This window comes from Ornithodoros turicata, chromosome 7 (genome assembly GCF_037126465.1).
Source record: "Ornithodoros turicata isolate Travis chromosome 7, ASM3712646v1, whole genome shotgun sequence".
Taxonomy (NCBI): Eukaryota; Metazoa; Arthropoda; class Arachnida; order Ixodida; family Argasidae; genus Ornithodoros; species Ornithodoros turicata.
This window is the reverse complement of record NC_088207.1, coordinates 49,721,008-49,742,351: the sequence shown is the minus strand read 5'-3', so window position 1 is coordinate 49,742,351 and position 21,344 is coordinate 49,721,008. Positions and strand designations below refer to the sequence as shown.

Genomic DNA, 21,344 nt, shown 5'->3' with positions numbered 1-21,344 from the left:
TCCGCTGTGTTTGGCCGGTTTCGGTTTCGAGATGGGGTCTGCCAGCCGTCTCGTGGAGCGCCCTTGATTTGATTTTGGAGGACTTTCTTCGTGTCGTTGATCTGGGGTTGGGAGCTGGGTGATGTCTCGAAGCCCAACACGACGGCGATAGGGACTGGTGTCTTGGGCACTCCGTCTTCGCGTAAGGCCGGGCAAGTCTGCAGGATGTGTTGTATGTCCTTTTCTTAACCGGTGTTACATAGGGTACATGCTGGGTTTGCGTTTCCAAATAGTTCGCGGAGTCGCTTCTGTGTTGGGAGGGAGCCATCGCTCTTGCGCCGCGGCAGGTGGCAGCACCGTCGACGTCCGCGCTTTTATCGCTGGCGGCACGCAATGGAGTCGAGCAAGCTCACTGAACGGGCAGCCGGCGTGGGATCCGCGGTGGCGATATGGCAGCGCGTGTTGTGGAGGTGAAAGGGAGCATCATGTCTGCCCTGCGTAGGTTAGTAGACGCCCTCGTGGACGGTGCCTTCCGCGTGGCAAACTTGCGAAAATCTCCCCGGCTGCCACCCATCAAGGATCCCCTTCTGCTTCAGCCCGCTGTGGCGTTGGCCGCTAAAATTGGGCGAGGAGAGGTAAGATAATTTTGACTCTATTGACAGTTGATGCTAGCGTGGTCTTCCGATTCTGCTCTTCCTTGCAAGGTAGTGCATACAAGGGTGCCCTCTTGTTGGAGCTATTATGCATTGTAATCGCAGCTATAATCGCGCTTTGCCTGAGCGACGTGAATGAAAGGGAGGGGTAACCAACCCCCAGCCTTGCCATCCTCTATTATTGTAGATGGGAAAGGCACATGAAGCCGCATACCTCCTTATAGAGTCGCTAAATAAGCTGATTTAGTGTCCTTGCTTCCTCCGTGCTCCATCATCGGAGTGTCTTTTAGTCGGAAAGACGGCCGTGGACGAAAATTTACGCCGTTGCATCCCTCAGTCATTCATGTGAAGCTGCCCTGGTGTCACAGCACTGTAAAAAATTAGTCATATATATGCCCCCCACCCCCGTAAACTGAATAATCTCGTTTTCTTTCTCTTATTACTTCATCCGCAATAATAAGCACAATAATTAATCATAATAAACTACTTCGATGATTTTTGAAGATATAGAAGTATAAGCCGGACCGCCGCTTTCTTGTCAGCTCTTACTGTGAAACCAATAAGGGCCAAGTAATCGTGCAGGTATAGCATGTCTGAGAAAAGCTCTACAAATTCTGCTGGCTGCATTGTCGTGTTAATTCAAACATCTTTCTGAGTGAACAACTGGTATCTGCAACATATTGGGTGTGGCGTGATTGTCGTGACATGTATCTTTTACGCTTTCGGCAGGGAGCATTTATCTTTTGATCTGGAGCAGTTGCAAAGTGAACTCGTGATGGTCCTTTAGAGCAAAAGGAGGACAGCATTACAATTTCCGGCCAGTCACTTGTTGCTATCTTTCTTGGCTTTTCCTTCCTTTCGGTATTATAACGTAGAAAAGATAATTATCGTGAAGTTACGCGGTTTATTCAAAATGCTTTACCGAACAGGAAACCACTTCAAGTGCCTTGATGAACTAGGTGTTTGACCGGACATGGCTATCTGGTGGCAGAGGGTGTACAATGCAACACAATATATTGTACAATCGTAAAATGTATACACAGAACAAGCTGTCTATGCAAATATAGATAAAAAAAGGCCATATAAGAAGATGACGAGATAATAAGATAAAAGAAGAGCAATCGCTGCGTGCTGGTAATAAGCGGGACAATCTTCACTTCATGTTGTTCACATGATATCACGAGATTGTGCGTCGGGTGAGCAGTAAGACTGTCTCAAGAGCTCGATCTCAAGCAAGCATATATATCTATAAGAAGGCAAGACAGCTTCACGCAGACTGTGATGTCGTCAGCGAAAGCTTTCTTCTTATGTGTTCGGGAAGGCGTCCATTAAACGCCACTCGTTAAAATAAAGATATCGAGGGGACAGGGGGGGGGGGGGGGGTTAATATGCGTCCAGGTCCGACTTCAGGGGAAGCTGTGCCGACATTCGTCGGGAAACTTCGTCGTGACAGCTCAGCCGGTGCGGGATAATCGGCACCGTGGAACTCACGTCAAAGACAATAAAGTTTACAGTTATCTCTGTATTTGAGAAAGAATTTCGATGCAGTACCTTTACTAGTATTCTTTAACGGATATGCAGACGCGCTGTAGGTTGGGATCCCATCCACTCGTGCTAAAGCTGATACATCTCTAGATCATATTCGCAAGGTTTCTACCGGGCGAGGCTGGGTATTTTTCCCACGATAAGAAAGCACGTGATTTATCGTGACCGTAACTGTTCCCAAGAGAACTACAGCTGAAGTGAACCTAAACATATAGGATACCGTCCCACTCATGAATTTATTTTAACCTATAGGTCAGTAATGATGGACAGCCAACCGCTATGTATAGGTCTGTTAGTGGCTGCATGTGACCGCGTGACCTGTCACGTGCCATGACCACGAGAGTGTTTGCGGTGCGCTGAAATTGTGTAACAGCCGCAGTTACAATATTTAAAAAAATCCTTCATTGAACATGAGAAGACTCACTAAAATTAAATAATATCTCGAAAATCTCGAAATCATTTAAAGGCGTTTTGCACTGTGGACAGAGATTCAGGTTTTCTTTTATTTTATTCTTTTTAGTTCAGAGAGTGCGGACGACCTGTTTAATTAAAAGAAAAAAAAATACATCGCACTGTAAAATTGCATGCAAACATAGCACGGAAAATAAACCATGTGTCTTGGCACTATTTGGCCTTAGTCGTTCTTGTGCCATTAAGCACCAAAACACCAAACTGTAAAATTGCATTATCAAATAAAAGGAGCGACACTACCTCCCTGGCAATTACGAAAGGCACACGTTGCTCTTAGTTTGCTTAAGCTATATTATCTCTATGAAACTGAAAGCTGCAGCTACGGCAGACGCGCAAAATAATAATAACAACCAAGGTTGAAAAGACACCTGCCGTTGGCGCTTTTTCCAATTGCACCACTTCGTTATTTAGAAAACGAAGCCTCCGTAGTATGAACTTGCGGGTTATGTTTATGCCGTCTTATTTTAGCGGGATAGGGCATGTTACGGTGATGCTTTTCCAGACGGTTTCCGCTCAAAAAGCGCACTCCCCTCGTCAAAAAGCCCCGGCAAAAGTCTATTTCCAGAGCTCCAAAAAGAAAATGTGTTTGGGTATTCTGTCAGCAGAAAATACTCTACGTTCGAAAAACTGTACCTCGAGACCGCTTTTAGACAACAACAAGACGAAGAAACGGAACTGTAAACAAGAAAACAAAATAAACTTCACGCGGCCGCTTTCCGAACTCTGGAGTCATCATCACTTATTGGCTGCTTAAAAGAGGTACAACACCCGAAGAACAGCGCTTTTGCAGCTGGCTGTGACTGACAGATTTTTGCTTTGCAGCTAAACATTAAAAAAGAAAGAAATAAACTTAAATCTGCCAATGGGGGTAACAAACTTTTACTTCGTACTGAATGATCTGCCCGGGTGTTTGTGATTGCGAATATGCAAGCAAGCAAGTTCCATGAGGACGAGTCAGAGCTAATATTTGCAAACGGAACATAAGTACCTTCTGGGTGCACCCCGTAATAAGGAAGGAAGACGTCCAGTGGAACGCTGGATATTAAACATCTTGCTCTCTGGTCTTTGCCCTGAAGTGTGGATGTTCTAGCAGCATATTACCTCTATAGACGGCATGAGCTAGCTAGCTTTGCGAGAGGCTCCTGAGAGACATAAAAGAAATTGTCTTGGGATACAGATGAAATAACAAATGCATCCAGACTGCGTCGTTCCAATAATTGCCTCTTTTTTTCTTTATAATTTTCTGTTTCGCTAATACCGTCTTACTGCACTACGTTTCATCAGCTCCTTATAACCCTAACAGCAATTCCCATATTGTTGCTTGTAACTCTCTCATATGCTGTGAGTGAAAAACTTTCTACAGAGCTACAGCGCTACGGGGAAACTGCTGCAGGAAGCGAAGGAAGATCAACCGTGATAATGGTGTAACAAATTTCCTGTTTTGTAGCAATCGTGTGCAAATACACGTTTCGTTCCGTTTCTTTCTCTCTTTATTTTCTGTTATCCTTGCCTGAAGTAGCCAGCCCATGTAAATAGGGCGAATCTACGAAGTTTATCGTGCACGTACGTGCATAATGACCATAATGTACTGGAAGTATCATATCATAACCAAGCAGCGCAATGTACTGAAAGTTGGAAGTACATAGGGGCGGCTGGAGGATGTCATGGTGTGGTGCTTCATTTCATCCAGATCTGCCCACGAAGAAAAGAACCTTGATCTATCAGTCCACCCCCTATGCACTTGCACTTTCAATATATATAGCGAATTGGAGCCGTGCACTTAACAGGCGACGGCGTGCTTGTAAGTCAAACGTCGCCATGCCAGTACTGGACAACGTTTTCGGCCTTCTTGGGCCTCATCAGCAGTACGCAGGCAGGCAACGTTTGAGCGGATGGCGTCAGAAGGTCACGTGGCACGTGATGCCTCCCCGTCAGGGTGTCCTAAGACACCTCTGAAAGCCCAGTGCAAAGCCAGTCAAGTGTATGCACTGTGTATCAAGTGTTTGCACTGGGTGGCGACGTTTGACTTACAAACATAGGCTATACGTGCAGCCAAAGAGCTCCTGCTAATTTCCCCCCCCCATATATATATATATATATATATATATAGGGGAGAAAAGACACCAGAGACTGAAGTAGGGAGTAGGGGAAAGTTATTTATTAAGCTGGCATTTAAACTAAGGGTCTGGGGAAGTCTACGTTTCGGCGGAGGCTCCGCCTTCTTCGGGACTGGTAGGTAGTTGAAAGAAATTAGAGGCAGACAACGAAGGTGTAGGAAGTAAGAAAAGAGGGAGAGGTTATTTATTTAGAGGTGGAAAGTTAAGGGGTAATGTCGACGTTGCGGCGGAAGCTCCGCCTTCGTCAGGACTAAGGGTCAGGACGTCCAGACGAAGGCGGAGCTTCCGCCGCAACGTCGACATTACCCCTTAACTTTCCATCTCTGAATAAATAACTTCCACCTCTTTTCTTACTTCCTACACCTTCGTTGTTTGCCTCTAATTTTTTTCAACTACCTATTTTTATATATATATAATATATAAATAATAAAATATAATATATACATAATATATTTATATATATATATTTATATTTAATTTCGCGGCCGCCCGAACAAATTTCTTTCAGCATATATATGCAGGGTGTCCAGAAATTTTATTTAAATCGAGCGATTAAAGAGAAACGAGCGCTACTTTTCAGCTACTTGACTAAGAAACAGGTGCAACTAGTGAAGAAGTATCTGTTTCTTGCGCAAGTAGCAGAAAAGTGCCGCTTACTTTTCTTTTATCTCTCGCTTTAAAGGGGCAATAAACAGGTATACGTTGCCGACGGTGAACGTTTTCAAAAAAAATGTTGTCGCGAAGAAGTAAATAATAGCTCCAAACCGACTGAATATTCACTGCACTCTTTCGCCCTCATGCCCCGCCCTGCGATGTCCTGGCGGCAGTAGCGACACGTCATTTTGACGTCGCGCATCATCAGCCATTTAGAATGCGGGACGGTTATACATTAATTTTGTTGTAATATCGAGAAGTGAGGTCAACTCTAGACATACTCCCACTTGTCCAATCCAAGGTAGCCAGTTCAAACTGCATGAAAAACCCTCAATATTCTATTTCACATGCGCACTATGTTTTCTGTGCTGTATTGCTCCGCGAGGTCACCGCGATGTTCCCGCAACCGGTGCCCTCACGAGCTGCAGCTTCTCTTAGTGGAGTCCGTCATTGGCTAGGGAAGCGAAATCTCCCCCACCTCCAGCGCCTACAATTCGCACAGAACTGTAGCACAGCGGCAAAAAAAAAGGTCGGAAGCACTCACATAGGCAAAGGCACTCGCAGAAGGCAAGCAATGGCGTGGCTACTGTGGCGCCATCTATTAGCGCCCGAAGCAACTGGCTGCCGTGACCCGGTTCTAAGGATAAGGAGAGGCTCGCGCGGATTATGCTCTTTGAATGGCATTGTTCCGTGTTAAAGACGCTCGCTAGAAGCAAAAGAATTTCCTATTTGGGTATCCTGAGCTATGTTATTTCATTGGGCATAATAATTGGAGAATGTTCGTTGACCTGTTTTGTGCGCCTTTAAGTATAATTTCTAGACACGTTAGAGCAATTATTTATTTATTTATTGTTATATATATTGATATAATTTTAGTCCACGTCCAAGCTACGGAAGCACAGTTCACCGTCGTATAGGTGCCACATGCGCATAGCAACCGATGCCAGAGTGAAGTTTAACACGTGCCGCTTGTCCCATCACACTCCCAGTTGCATAAACTAACGCAGAGCCTGTGCAGGCAATCACTCAGGGCGACCATCACAGTGGACAGCTCAATTTCAGAAGCCATTTTACCGAGCCGATCGCTTTACAGCCCTCGCGTCTACTGTTTGTGTGAGGCGCATTCGCAAGCGTCGCCCGTATATACATGTGAGACGTTGCCGAAATTGCTCTAGAAAACGGGTCAGTGCTTGGTTGGGCTGCTCCGTCGTAATTGATCTTTCTTCTATAAGTGAGGTCTGTACAGCACTACGTAAACAATGAACCTCCGACGATATACGCGACAGCCTTTTCCCGTGAACTAAATTCCCGGTCGCAGCTAATTGGTGGCGCTCGTACCATCGAGAAGTTCGTATACCGCGCACTGCGTTGTTCCGTCAGTTCTTCAATGTGAAAAAGAGCGCGAAATTTGCATTTAAATTCGTATAGACTAATAATGTGCGGCGACTAATAGAAATGTGTGTAAATAAACGAGTGTGTATATGTGTATCCGCGTTACGTCCATGCTCTACATCTACGGCCCTATGCGCATTCAGTACACCGGTGAGATATTATTCGAGGCGGCGCCATGCCCACGTGATCGTGATGGTCTTTCTTGACTGTAATGGTCTTTGCCCGCAGCCTGTCAGAGTGAAACATAATAAGACGACATCTCTATTTCGAGCGGGAACGTTCCAAAAGCGGCACCGTATGCTTGATGCATTTTGTCAAGGTGCAACTTTTTGCGCAGTTTTAACATCACTAGTGTGCGCGCATCAACTTTTCAAAAGCTTTCTATCTTTTGCGGTCATTCGCTGTAAACGTATTCGTCTTTCAAGGAAACTAGCACGATGCGCTTGCCGCTTTTTTTTTTCTTTTCTTCTTTTTTTTCCTTTTTGATTGGCACCAGTGGCAAGCTTGACGCCCAAACACACATACGCTACACATATATGTGTACCATATAATAATAATAATAAAAATAATAATGTTTTATTGGTGCCCAAGAACGGTCATGACGACGCTAATGTTGGCGCACGTAAATACGATACAGTGCACTACAAACAGACACAGTATACATATAAATACAAAAATACAATATGCGAATACAGACAGTATGCACTAACAAGAAGGCACCATCTATGCAATAAAAAGACTGTACACGACTCGAATTGAAAACAAGAAAAGAGCACATGCGCATTGTAATGTGAGAAGCCCATACAATTAATCCCACAGCAACAAAAGGGAAATTATCAGAAATAAATCAAAGAAATTAAAGTTCCGGAAAATGAGGAAAGATATTGTGCCTAAATGATGTACATGATGATGAAAAATGTGACATATGTATGACTTCAACACACACCATATGTGTATCATATGTATGACTTCAACACATGTCATACGTGTATCATATGTGGCATATGTATGACTTCGACACATATCATGTGTGTATCATATGTGACATATGTATGACTTCGACACATACCATATGTGTATCATATGTGACGTATGTATGACTTCAACACCAAACGTCATGCTACACAGGACAGCTTACTATTGGAATAAAAGGTAGGACAAAAACGTACAGGCAACGTTCGAGGAAGTGGCTTTGGAAGGTCACATCAAGGTCATTTCGATATAAACAAGCATTCCATCGAGCGGGATATGCGACGCGATCAGCTACGCCACACGACAGCGCACGAAGAGGATTATTACCATCTTCCGCGAATGTCTCCCATACAAGCTGCGACCCCTGTGGCCAATGCTTCGTTTCCAATCACTCGCCCGCGTTGTATCCGGAAACAGCGTTAGTAATTTCGCCCCCATACGCACTCGCGTAGAAAAACATAACCTTTTCCCTTTCGTCTGCGTGTTTTTTACTGAGCGCGCGGGAAGCTCGCCTATTAGCCGACGAAATTAGGTCGGAAAGTCTGTGACGTAAGAGGCAAATGCCGGCCTTACGTAAGAGACCGCACTTTACGTTTCTTTGTCTTTTTTCCTCACGAGATAATCGAGCGGGAAGGAAGCATCCGTCCGTAATGAAGGCATTAAGTACGATTACAACGCGTAAGCAGGAAAGCGTTGGACGCCGTGATGGGCCACATTGTAATGTTTTCCTCGTAAAGTTTGGGTTCTGTAACGTAATGACGTGCGACGGTCCTTTGTTTGTATAGGGTTTCTCACCGGGGCTTCTGGCGCATAACATAAGGCACGTGGCCGCTATTGGCGATATAGGGGGAGGAGTTCCCGCACTTCCGCAATGTACACTTTCTGTGTATTCACAAGAGCGACACCCTCACGGAAGATTCTAGTGGAAGAAAAAGCAAAAACACTGCTCACAGAGACGAAGTTCCATCCCGTGTTATGTGAGCATTCACACGGTGCGGAATATCGGAAGTGGCGTACTGCGCACTTAGCAGACGACACTTCGCAGGCGACACCGTCAGCGTCTTTCCTGTCGTCTGCTATAGAATATCTTGTGACTGTGTTGCAGGATATTCCCCACGGTTAGCAGTGTACGTTAACACTGGATGTTGAGCGCTCGCGCTTAGAAAGCTATGACGTTTTTCGCGTCTTCCGCTTCTGCAGGGAGTGTCGCTCGCGCGTGTGAATATACGGTTTGTGTAATATACGAGGGAAACGGATCCATCAAATTCGCAGTCGGAAATTGTCGAGGCGCCCTCTTGAGGCGAGTGAGGTCGAAAGGTCCTCGTTTTCTTTCTCGAAACTGCTTCGCGTAGTTGCAACGTAAACCCCACGATTTTTTGGAGGGATGTAGGTCCGTCCGTGAGTTTTAGGACCACGTGATCTGTCACGTGCCACTGGCACGTGGTCGCCAGACTGTGTTTGGTGTACGCTGAAATTGTTTAGCCCCGACAGTAACAACAACAACTTTATTTAAAGATGATGAATGAGGAGTTTCATCGATAGTGACGATACTCTACCCCATTGCTGGTGGTGATGATGTGGGGAATGAAATAATGTGTCCCTTCACAATAGGGATCGAAGTCCTATTGTGTCCGAAAAGGTCAAAAGAGCTTTGAGCGCAGAGCTATGGTGGGCTGGACTCGGCCAGGGACCAAGCAGTTTTGATAGAGAGAAGGGGAGAGAGTTCAGCTGACTAAGAGACCCGGAGAGTGCGGTTCGGGAAGGTGGATAGCGTGGTCAATGAAGAAGAATGTGCTCCAGATCTTCTAGAGCACCGCAGTGACAGCATCTGGGAGCATCAACTTGCCTCAAGCGGTAACGACACTTAGCTGTAAAAGCCACGTCGAACGGCATTCGATGAATTAATGCAGCATCTTGACGAGAGGTGTTTCGTGGCATGCGGAAAGCGAGCGTTGGATCAGCTCAGCTCAACATAGATGGGGGGGGGGGGGGGGAGAATATCGGTTGTCCATTGACGGGAAGCCAGGGGTGTCACGAGGCGTCGCAGAATGGAACGACTGTCTCCTCGCAGCAGTGCAATACTGGTCCGCTTCCGATACGAGAGAGCTGCTTCTGCGGCGCTGTCCGCCTGCTCATTCCCCACCACACCACAATGGGCTGGAACCCACTGGGGAACCAGCCTGTGTCCTGCTTCGTACACAAGGTGGTAAGCCACTAACACGTCCGATGACTAGGTGTGCGGATGAGCCTCGTATGCCAGAATTTTCAATAGCTTGTAGTGCAGATTTATTGAGTCAGTGAAGAAAGAAATGATGATTTCACAAAACAGTAAAATGCTTTCAGTATCATCTCAGCATCCTTCATGTTTCTACCTCAGCCCCCCACTTTTGTGGCTACGTTATTTTTGTTCCTTTCACTCGCATTGGTGCCGACAACGACATCGCACAATCACATGCCTTCAAGCAGAGTCTCATAAGGTCGTCAGCTCTGTAGCCATTTTCAATAGTTGGGGCTGAGCAGTCGTTTTCACGACAGGAGACAGATTTCGGACCTGGTATGAAACTTGTGCGATTACATTTACATTATTACACAATTTCCGTAATGTTTCCTTTTTCTCTCTCTCTCTCTATCCCTCTATCTCTTTCCTTCTTTCTTTTTAGTGATTCGCATATCTAAAAAGGTGACACTTGCTCGCAGGTGAAAAGCGTGGACGTTGTTCGTGCCTTCATATCTCGTATGAAAGAAGTCGACCCACTACTCAATGCTATCGTGGACGAACGCTTCGAGGAGGCACTCCTGGAGGCCCGTACGGTGGACAGTCTGGTGGAGGCTACACCCGTCGAAGACCGACCGGCGCTGGTCCAGAGGCAGCCTTTCTTAGGCGTTCCTTTTACCACGAAAGACCTTGTGGGAGTCAAAGGTATACCCAATAATGCTGGCGTTAAAATCAGCTACTTGCAGGCACTGCTGCGATGTCTGTATCACTGCAATAGTATACCACATCATATAGTAAAAGCGCCTTCTTCGATTCATCACTTAATTAACTCGTTCTGTTTTGCTGTTTGCAAGCATACTCTGAGAAAAAAGGGCGTATCTTTTGGTCCTTTTGAGGACTAGATTCACCGTCACAAACCGATAGTCTCTTTCGGGATTAAATTCATGGAAGCATATTGGGAGTTTAGGGACTCTTTGCAGTGCTGAGGAGTAAATTTCTGGGCCAGGGACTAAAATGGGGAGTAAACAACAACAGCTTGCTTTAACTGGTGATGAGTGGGGAGTTTCATCGCCAGGGGCGATAAAATTGGGTGTAGTTACAATCTACAGTGTTAAAACAGAACTTCACCACATAGCGCGCTCCTAGGCAACCATCATTACGATTGATATCCTTCTGTGTCCTAACTCGTTGAAAATGTTGAGGAGGCGCACATCTGGGACAAATTATGCATGTCCTAGATAAGCGCCTCCCCCTGTTTTGAACAAGGACACAGAATCCTATATCATTCGGAATGGTGGATGGTTAGAAGCGTGCCATGTGGCAATGTTTTGTTTGAACAGTGTATGGGACTATAAAGCTTGTTTCTCAGATTACTCCCCCCCCCCCTCCTTATAGTGTAGGTTTATCTCCCCAGAATACAGGTGTGTTCTGCAGCCAAATTTTTACGCACCATTATATTCACTTCGTGCAGGCCTCCTCCTGGACGTCGGAGTTCCTGGAAGGCGCGGTGTCCGTGCTGAAGAAGACGCAGGTGCTGTGGCCGCCCTGCGTCGTGCCGGTGCGCTTCCTCTCGCTCTGACCAACGTCTCCGAGATGGCCATGTGGTGGGAATCTTACAACAAGCTGCACGGTCGCACACGTAACCCGTACGACCTGCGGAGGATACCGGGAGGCTCGAGCGGTCAGTGCTGCCGTTTCTCGAACAGAGAGTATTGTTTGAACGCGTTGCGTGCTTGGACATCGTGTACGTTATCAAGGCGGGGCGTTGACGACCGGCATGCTCTTACATCAGTTTGATACCTGAGGCGTCACTATATATATATAGTGCATGTTTTACACTGTCGCGTGAAGCCTTGAGCGCGCAACAACAACAAAAAGTTGCGGTGACCTTTTTTTGACAGAGCTTCTATAGTGAGTCGCTCTCTCCTCACGTTTTGCTCGTATCTTGTATATGCCGTTCAAATTTTGATGTGATTGCGGGTGACATTTCCTGCGGGTGACGGGACGTGTCTCGTGCCCGTCCACTTCTCGGCGTCTCTGTGTTCAACTCCTCAAACTCAAGGAAATGTCACCAACAACGCTGTTGCATCAGCTCGCTTGTGTTTCACTACTTTTTTTTCATTTGGAGATGAGTTTTATTTCCTACATATCTCCAACGCACTTCCCCAGTGGAAGGTCTCTTACCAAAGCAGTGATATGTCGTCAGGCAGTGCTTCGTGATGTTCGTATAGACGAGCGTGGGGTCCCGCTAATATTTTATCTTCCAGAATGATCAACCTTTTCACCTTGTACTATATCAATATGAAAAAAAAAGCTTTACATTGGGAATCCCTTGTCGTATGATGTGCTTCAGAGGTTGTAGCATTTATTTTTGGCCGACCAGTGGCATGGCCCAGCGGGTAAAGGCCTTTTTTCCTACATCATTCATCCATTTTGATTCCTTTCAAGATGTTGATTCCTTTCGAGATGTTGATTCCTTTCGATATGTTGAACACCGAGAGCCATAATCTTATCGTTGAACTAATCGAACTGAACCAATAGAAGGTGAACAGAATCGGCACGAGAGAGGAAAACAGAGTGATTCACGACCCAGTTTCGGAATGTATCGGCAAACGGAGGTTCTCACGACCTACGGTGTTGTTGCGAAGCATTCTGATCTGCGCCCGCTGAGAGAGTACGTCACAGTGACGTATGAATAACATTGCGTTTAGCACCGGCGTCTGCGGCGTGCAGCTTGCAGGGCCAGTCTACGTCTACATAGCGGCATGCTGAGCCCGTAGTTGCACCATTCGATCCCCATGAATGCTCATTCATGGAAACTAAAACCCTTTCACAACACCCGGATCTGTAGCTGTGCTTCATCATCCCTACATAGATACGTCTATAAATAGACGCTTATAATCGTATCCACGCTGACAGGGTCATAAACATGCAGTGCACGTCACAGCTCTTCCTGGTAACCGTACCACGCAAAGTGGAGGTAAAGCGCCCACAGGGAGAAGCATTGTATTCCACTTCTATGGAATGGGCACTTCTATGAGCCAATGGGAGAGCACTTTGAGGGAGAGAAAGCAAAACATTGAGCAAGACCTATGAGAATTTTCTATTACGGCCTCCTCTCTGAAGCGACAGTTTGTATGGAGCTGTTGACTTACTTGACTCAGTTGTATTCGCCTGAAAGCTACGTCGAGATGCCGAATGCATATTGCATATACGGTCGTAGTCTTCTTGATAAACGAGAAAATCAGACTGTTTCGGTTTCGGTTTCATGGCTACGTAAGCATGAGCTACAGCGCCTGTATAGTTTCGTCTCGAGTCGGCGTCTTGGTTGCTTCATAGAACATAAACCGGAAGTTATCTACACTGACGTCACTGCAGGTAAACCGCTGGCTGTAAACTTCAATTATGAATTTACATTTTGAGCTGTCTCTGCTGAACAGCCCTCGGGTGCGTTTACAGGAATGCGTCCTCTGTCGTTTTTGAAGACTTTCGCTGACGTTTGTTGAGAAATCAACTGCCAGATGGCGTCTTCCGTAATTCGCCAGCTGCGCTTCACACACTGTTGTCTCGTAATTTGCTCATAAATTAGCGTCTGACGAAAATGCTGCTGCGACACACTAGTGGTAGTATCGGTAGAAATTGCATCACGCGAATCCTCTCATCTTAGTGTGAATTAGCTCTCTCTCTCTCTCTCTCTCTCTCTCTCTCTCTCTCTCTCTCTGTCGGTTTGACGGTCTATGATCGGTACGTGTATGTGCATATGAGGCGTCGCGATGTCGTCTGCCTCAGCGAGTCGCCGCACACGATTACAGACACAGCTTTCTGTGGCTGCCAGTGGCTACCCATGCGGCTTACGGTGGCTCGCAGGTACCTAGGTAGCGTTGGTTCCCTCCCCTGTGACGCTACGCGTGGAAAATACGTATCGAGAATTAGTTTCGATTTCGGCTGCAGGCACCTCTCTAGTATTTCCCCATGAGGAACGCGGCCAGCACCGAACCACTTAACTTATTGCCGCTTTCGAGAACTGTTCGATGAATCCCAATCGCTAGAAAAATCGAAGGCCTTTTGCTTCCAAGGCAGCGACTCGATTCATGCACAAAAATACCGCCGTCCCTCACACACCAGTGCACGCTTCTATATTCTTTGTTCGTTAACGAAGGCCAAGTTATGTGCAGTCATGCGTTTGCAAAAAAACAATAACCAGTTTTGTAACACGGAGACGGCATGAGCGTAACACAGCTCGTTCTTCCGCTCGACTTAATGGTCAAGTATGTACTTCGTTTGACGCCCTTTCGATGAATTCGGAGATCACTTCGGAGTACTGTTTTGATCTCCTACACGCACGTGTCGCATCTAACGGCTATTTCTGAGCTGCGGGGAAGTTTTGTCGCAATTATTGTTGTAGGGCGACCTTCAAACCGGAACATACTGGACAGATCTGCGTGCTCTTCTATACGGAATCGTCGTTATATTGCAAGAGAGAGATATATTCGTTTGTGTTTCTTTCAACGCCGGTACACATTCTTTTTTTTTTTTCATTATCCGGAGCAGAACGAAGTAAATATCATTGCTCGTATAAAACCCAAATTACGCTCTTAGCTTTCTTGCTGTTTCCTTTTCGAACATATTGCTCGCAAGTCCCTCGCAAAACTGCACAACTGGAAGCCCGGCTATAAGGAACAGTCTCTGAGGAGCAGCTATACTTATCGATTGGTGGTAGGCAATAAAATCCTCATCGCAGATGTACTTTATGGGCGACAGTTACTTAGGGGTCACATTTCTGAACTAAAGTTTTTTTTTTATTTGTCCCTCGGGTTCCGTTCACGTTGGGCCGAGCCCATTCCACTGTTTCCCAGGAGCTTCAACAAAGTGTTATTCTCTCTTAAACAAATTGCGTTTCCGAAGAAGTCGGCGTTTTTCATCATGCCGGGGTAACAGATGTTCGGCATGGGTTGGGATTGTTGCCAGGACATGGAACGCAGCCAGGAGCCCCGAGTGGGTTCAGAATCCCAGTGCTTTCATTCAAGCGGCGAGCCGTCTGTGCCGACGAAAGCTTGTGCGACGAGAAAGCGCGTGGTTCCCGGTGTTTTCCTGGAGCAACAGCCTCGAGGAAATGCCCTGCTTTTTCAGTTTTCCTCGTGTAGCATTCTTGTCTTTCTTTTTTCTTTTCTTTTTTTTTTCTCTTACCTTCCTGGTCACTTCCAAGAGATATACACGTGCCATAAGAGAAATGCGGCTCGCTTGCCCCACTTATGACCGTGAACCGCATCTTAATACCGCAGCGGGGTATTACCGTATGCACGCGCACTGATGTTTTTTTTTTAATTTCGTGTTAGCGCCGCGAAGCAACTGTGGCTATGAGTGACGTATGGATGTGGACAGACGGAGAAAGGACAGTAGGAAGGAGTGCGGGACAGGGGCGAGTTAGTATGCGTCCTGGGCCGACTTCAGGGGGAACTGTGCCGACGTTCGTCTGGAAAGTATTCGGAAGACCCAGGGAAAACCTCAGACAGCACAGACGGTGGTAGGATTCGAACCCACTACCTCCCAGTCGCTACCACCGCCGAGCGGGACCGTGTAAGAATGTAACGATATGAATGGGTCTGTGCAATCATGACGACTAAAATTATTCTCATCGACTGGCGATTATCGTGTTTTCCTTTCATACTTTTGCATGTGCAATCTCCAAATGTTTGGCGGTGCAGCTTTACTTCGGAACAAGCAGAGGGTACCGCCCCCCCCCCCCCCGCCCCCGCATACAATAAAAGGAAAGAGCTTCCCACACGTGAACCTGTCCGATGTTCCGACACAATTAAATGCCACGAGGAATTCCTAACACCTGGACTGGTCATCGTATGGGAATAATTTCTGATTGTGCTGAAGTAAGCTGTTCCGAGGAGGTTCCATAAATATCGAGAGTGTTTTTTTTTTTTTTCCTTCTCCGTACACACGTAGGGAAAACACATCTTCGCGGGAATTCAAATTTCATTGTTTCTTGTGCGTTGGAGGCCTATGTGTTTGTGTCTTCCACGTTTCTACCCGCTGCCTCTGCTATTTATCCTTGTTTACGTCCAGAGGCGGATCCAGGATTTTTCTGAGGAAGGGGTCCAGCCATGGACAAGCATGCAAAACACGCGATCTAGGGCCAATTAAACTTTATGTGGAGACAGAAATTGAGGAGTGAGTCAGGACCCCCTTAACCCCCCCCCCCTCCCTTTTCCCCTCTAGATCCGCCCCTGTTTACATCGACTTTCGGAGCAGATGCCGACGCAATTCCCCTATAGAGGTCGTTCCAGGACGTATACTAGCCCACCCTCATTGTCTCTACATTTCTTTCTGCTGACCCCTCTCTAATTGCAATATGAATGTAGACCGCATCAACTCTTCGGTGAGCTGAGTATTCTTCTTGACATCTGTTCTTTCAGTTTCGTTTTACGGCATTCGTCTTAACTTTTGACCTTTTTATTTCCCTCTACGTGTCATTTATTAGCCATACCATGTCCACGGATACTTTGAATAATCCAGGAATGCTATTTCGGGAGTGAAAACGAAGACACGTGAGAAACAGAGATAAAAAAAAAAGAAAGAAAGAGAAAGCGGGTAATCCTCCAATAAGGGTCCCTAGAACCTCATCGAAACACTTTTTTTTTTTTTTTTATGTTTCGCTAGGGCGAATCATCTATGTTGTATCACCGTATTTTTAGCATCACTGAATGAATAACCTAGTAGCTCCGTAGTCGCGATGAACGAGCATGTACTGCCCGTCCTTGGTCGAGTGTCTTGTTTGCTTTGATATACCGAGCTGGCTGCAGCAGGTTGCTGGAGCAACATACAAATGAGCTGCACGGCCAACAAGTGTCTCAGAATAGGAAGTGTACCGTGGCGGATCGGGGGTTCATTATGGGGAGCTAAGAGCTACTAATTTGGCAGCCCCGCTGTGTGTGTGCTCCTGCCAGCACAAAAGAGATTTCCCCTTATAGCAACGTTGCCAAATCGATATTCTTCGAAAGAGAGCACTAAGAGCATCAGGTGGAAATCGAAGTGAACCGCACGAGGCAGTTACAAGGCTACGTGACTCCCGCTGGGGATGGCGTATAAGCACAAAATAGATGGCGCTGTAAGGTTGGCTGAATACTATCTCCCTCCGTGTATGGCGGAAATTCGTAGCAGACGACGCGATTGTCTTCACCCTAGGCAGAGGGAGCTAGTATTGAGGCACCTTAGGCCGTTATACGGCTCTGGGCTGTGATACGTTGTGTGAGCGCTTGGCAGGTTCGGAAGTTCCACGTGATGGTGGCTTTGGTGATGTTCTGTGTGAGGAGTATCGGCAGTTGAGATACGGAGCAATGAGAGAATAAAGCCGTGACGCCAAAGAAAAAGAAAACGTGGGGAAGGGAAGTGACGATAGCGATGGAAGAAGAAGAAACCTTTGGCACGTTGACCTGTTGACAGCCACGTTATAGCCGTGCCGTGTTTTGTGGAGAGTAGAAGAGAGATGGCAGGAGACGAAGGACGACGTTACAATGACACCGAAAGGAAATCCCGGCTCCTCAAAGTCAGGATCGGAAGAATATAATATTTTACTTGGCATCACATACAATACATGATGCTCCTTTCTGTGTGTCCTCTCTCCATCTGTCCACGTCTGTACGCCGCTCATACCCACAGTTGCTTCGCGGCGCGAACACGCAATAAAAAAAAATACATGATGCACGGGAACCAGGCAAAAAGCGGCATAAACCTGGCCGTATAAAAGATGGCCATATAAGCCTACCGCGTGGAAACGCGACCAATTTTGATATTCCAATTGGATTCGCGTAGAACGACGGTATTGATTAAACTGTCTTGAATTGTTCAGTTCACCAGCTTCCGTGGCACTGTGGTTAAGATGACCGCTTTCCACGCCGAGACTGGGAGGTGACACGGGTTCGAATCCTGTCGCTGGCTGTGCTGTCTGAAGTTTTCCCTGGGTTTTCCGAAAACTTTCCAGACGAATGTCGGCACAGTTCCCCCAGAAGCCGGCCCAGGGCGCATACTAATCCCCCACTGTCTCCCACTCCTTCCTGCTGTCCTCCCTCCATCTGTCTACGCCTGTACGCTGCTGATAGCCACAGTTGCTTCGCGGTGCTAACATGGAATAAAAAAATTGTTCAGTTCTGTGTTGGGTATGTGTATGAGTTGTCATAGGAAGCAGGACACAACAAAATTCGCACGACGTTTGTTGGAAGAAGCCGACAACCGACGCCCCTTTTAAGGAGCATGCGCACTAGTGCATGCGCTCACGCGCGCATTCGTTCCTTTCTCATTAAACCTGCTTCGTTCATCCTGAACAGTCGTCAGTCAGTCTTCAATTACAACAAAGTTTTAGTTTTGTTCGCTGGTGTGAAAATGTTTCTTTCATTGTGAACTTATCAGTTTTCGTCTAAGATTGTTCATGAATCATGTCTGACAGGGCGGCAGTATGAATACCCCTCGAATAATTAGCCTGGAGTGGAAACCCTTTCCACCTTTTTTTGTGCTCTGTTTGCTCCTCATCGTCTTTGCGTTGTTTACTTAGCTTCACCGACGCTAACGACAATTTTTAATTTTTAGCAGTATGGCCTGTTGCGTTGAACAGCCCCACTCGTTATGATCGAACTAGAGTTGTTGTCATTGTTGTTTAGGTGGGGAAGGCAGTCTGTTGGCGTCCGGCGGCTCCGTGATAGGCGTTGGAACGGACATCGGAGGCTCCATACGAATGCCTGCTTTCTTCAACGGTATCTTTGGCCACAAACCGTCCCCGGGCATCGTGAGCAACTCTGGCCACTTTCCCGTCATCGTAGACATTCAGGCGGAATTCCTGGGCACGGGGCCCATGTGCCGCTACGCGGAGGACCTGCTGCCCATGATGATGGCGCTCGCGGGAGAAGATAATGCTAAGCGAGTCCTGAGGCTGGACCAACCGGTTAGTACATAGCTAAAGTTCTCAGTTATGAAACTAGGACAAAAGATATACATATTGAGATGAAACGACCGTATTACATTTTCTTATTTTTCACGCCTTCTTTGCAGGTGAATCTCCAATCAATACGCATGCATTACATCATTGAAGCGGGAAAATGCTTCATGATGTCTCCGGTTCATCGAGATGTTCGAAAGGCGTTAACAGATGTAAGTACCCCATCAGGACATGGAGTGTCCATATCACACGATTCCCCTCCGTTTAATCTCTAAGCAGCCATCCAAACCTTTAGCGATTTCTGAAAAGTTGTGCTTCTGCACCATGAATGTTTGGATGGACACAAACCGAGCGGGCACAGTGGGTCGGACGACTTTCAGAAGGGGCGTCATGAACTTTCGCGATGTGCTTGGACATTCTTCTCTTTTTTAAGTTATTTCATAAAGTTTCGCAATGCGCACAGATGTTGCCCAAAGTGCGTGTATGTCTGTACAGGCTATATAATGTGAGTCTTCAGAACATAGGAGGAGTCTCGGATAACTTTCATGTAATGCTGCAGCGTACAGAGCAACTTTCTTCCGCATATTTAACACTCTCACGGTTTTTCTGTAACTCAGGTTGTGGAGCATTTCCGACAACAGCTGGGCATCGAGACCAGCGAAGCCAGGCTGGACTCTTTGCGATACTCCTTCGAAATGTGGAACAGCATGATGACCTCCGGGGAGTGTCCCACCTTCGGCGAAATCTTGGACAGATGCGGCAGCCACATAGGGCCAGCCAAGGAGCTCGTGAAATGGTTCAGCAGCATGTCGGAACACACCTTCGCGGCTATCGCCCTCGTCATCGGCGAGAAACTGAACCCTGGAAAATCGACGAACGTTGCGCGAAGATTCTGTCAAATGGCCTCCGACCTCCAGGAGCAGCTCCAGGAGCTCCTGGGCAACGATGGTGTCTTGCTGATGCCGACGCACCCTGAGCCAGCGCCGTATCATAGCGCCCCCACGTTCAGAGCGTTTAATTTTGCCTATACGGGGGTGTTTAACATCCTCCGAGTGCCCGTGACGGCTTGTCCCGTGAGACTTGGGGCTACGACGGGTCTTCCGGTCGGAATCCAGGTGGTGGCGACCAGACACAACGACCGTCTATGTCTGGCGGTTGCTCGGGAGATTGAGAAAGCGTTCGGAGGTTGGAGAGAACCTTGCCTTCTAGAAGATGGTTACGCCGTACTCTAAACTGGCGTGCGTCAACATTCGTTTTCAACCGATGGTATACATATAACTTCTTGGTCGGATGCGTACGCGAAATCGTCGTGTAGGTGCTGCAGGCAGACCTACAGGAGACCTTGTAGCACGCATGGTTACCATTTTGATATCTGCTTAATCCCCACAGCAGACCGCTTTTGTGGACCTGTGCACTTTTCTCGAATGAGTGACATCTTTACAGTGAGCGACAGTTTTCCTTTTCCTTTTCTTTTTTTTTGTCGTGTTCGTAAATCACCGTACATTGACAAGGGAGCACGTACTAGCCACGTATGCAGCTCCTTCATATCATTTTTTGATGCACGCTCTTGCTCCTCATTTAATGTGTACGTTTGCAGCTACAAGTTATTACGTCCATGTTCCCTTATATAGGAACATAAACAAACGTGCGGCCAGTTTTGTACACCCGTGTTGAGATGCTACGTGATACTGTCTGAAATTCACGTGTCACTGACACGGCTTATTTTTGTATCCCAAAATTTTCCCGAAATGTCTCTAAACTATGCAAGTCATAGGTATACTGGTGCACTTCGAGTTTTTAGTTATGTACATAGGGCTTTTTTTTTTTTTTTTATGCGAGTGAGTGAGTCGTATGCTTGCTTCTTTTACTCAGGAAGCGTTCAATCATACTTTGAATGAGAAGCATGTAAATATGCCTCGTGTTCTTGTATACATGATGCTCACAACAGATTTTAACGCGCACATTTGTTACGAATAAAGTTGTTGCAGATCTTAGATGTTCGATTTGTTGCTTTGGTGTCGTATTTGCTCAGTAAAATGCGCGACACCCGTTGTGTAATTTTCTATGTGATCTACGTGGCAGGATAGCTTAAAAGAAGACAAGTGGATGCGGCTAGAACGGCGGCGTTTGCATTGTGAAACGTATGTATACTACTTTGTGGAAGAACTATGCGCACGCCTGTGCCTGTAAAGCGTGCTTTCACCGCACCACTTCTGAGTATTGCGGAGAAGCGCTGAACGTCGACGAGGACTTTCATCTTAGCGCTTTTCAAAATGGGCGTGTTCACAAGGGGAAATCGCTTATTATTATTATTCTTTTAATGCTGGAAGATTTTTACATTCCATTCAGCACGAGTAGGAAATATTGATTTTACTGAGCTGCCTGTACGACGCGATGGCGGGATGTGT

The 21,344-nt window shown here is 46.6% G+C and overlaps 1 protein-coding gene across 1 annotated transcript; it reads left to right on the top strand.

Moving 5' to 3' along the window:
- The first annotated feature begins 334 nt into the window (after positions 1 to 334).
- LOC135401418 (fatty-acid amide hydrolase 2-A-like) lies at positions 335 to 20,930 on the top strand. The gene is made up of 6 exons (XM_064633823.1): positions 335 to 614; positions 10,481 to 10,703; positions 11,470 to 11,679; positions 18,662 to 18,942; positions 19,050 to 19,148; positions 19,554 to 20,930. The coding sequence occupies exons 1-6, from the start codon at positions 429 to 431 to the stop codon at positions 20,166 to 20,168; spliced, it is 1,614 nt and encodes a 537-aa protein (XP_064489893.1). The 5' UTR covers positions 335 to 428; the 3' UTR covers positions 20,169 to 20,930.
- The last annotated feature ends 414 nt before the right edge of the window (positions 20,931 to 21,344 follow it).

What these genes read in the sequence shown, in the direction of transcription:
- LOC135401418 (XM_064633823.1), top strand. Translation starts at nt 429, where the DNA reads ATGGCAGCGCGTGTTGTGGAGGTGAAAGGGAGCATCATGTCTGCCCTG. An exon ending in GATACCGGGAGGCTCGAGCG is followed by an intron (nt 11,680 to 18,661) that starts GTCAGTGCTGCC and finishes ATTGTTGTTTAG; the next exon opens with GTGGGGAAGGCAGTCTGTTG. An exon ending in TCCTGAGGCTGGACCAACCG is followed by an intron (nt 18,943 to 19,049) that starts GTTAGTACATAG and finishes CCTTCTTTGCAG; the next exon opens with GTGAATCTCCAATCAATACG.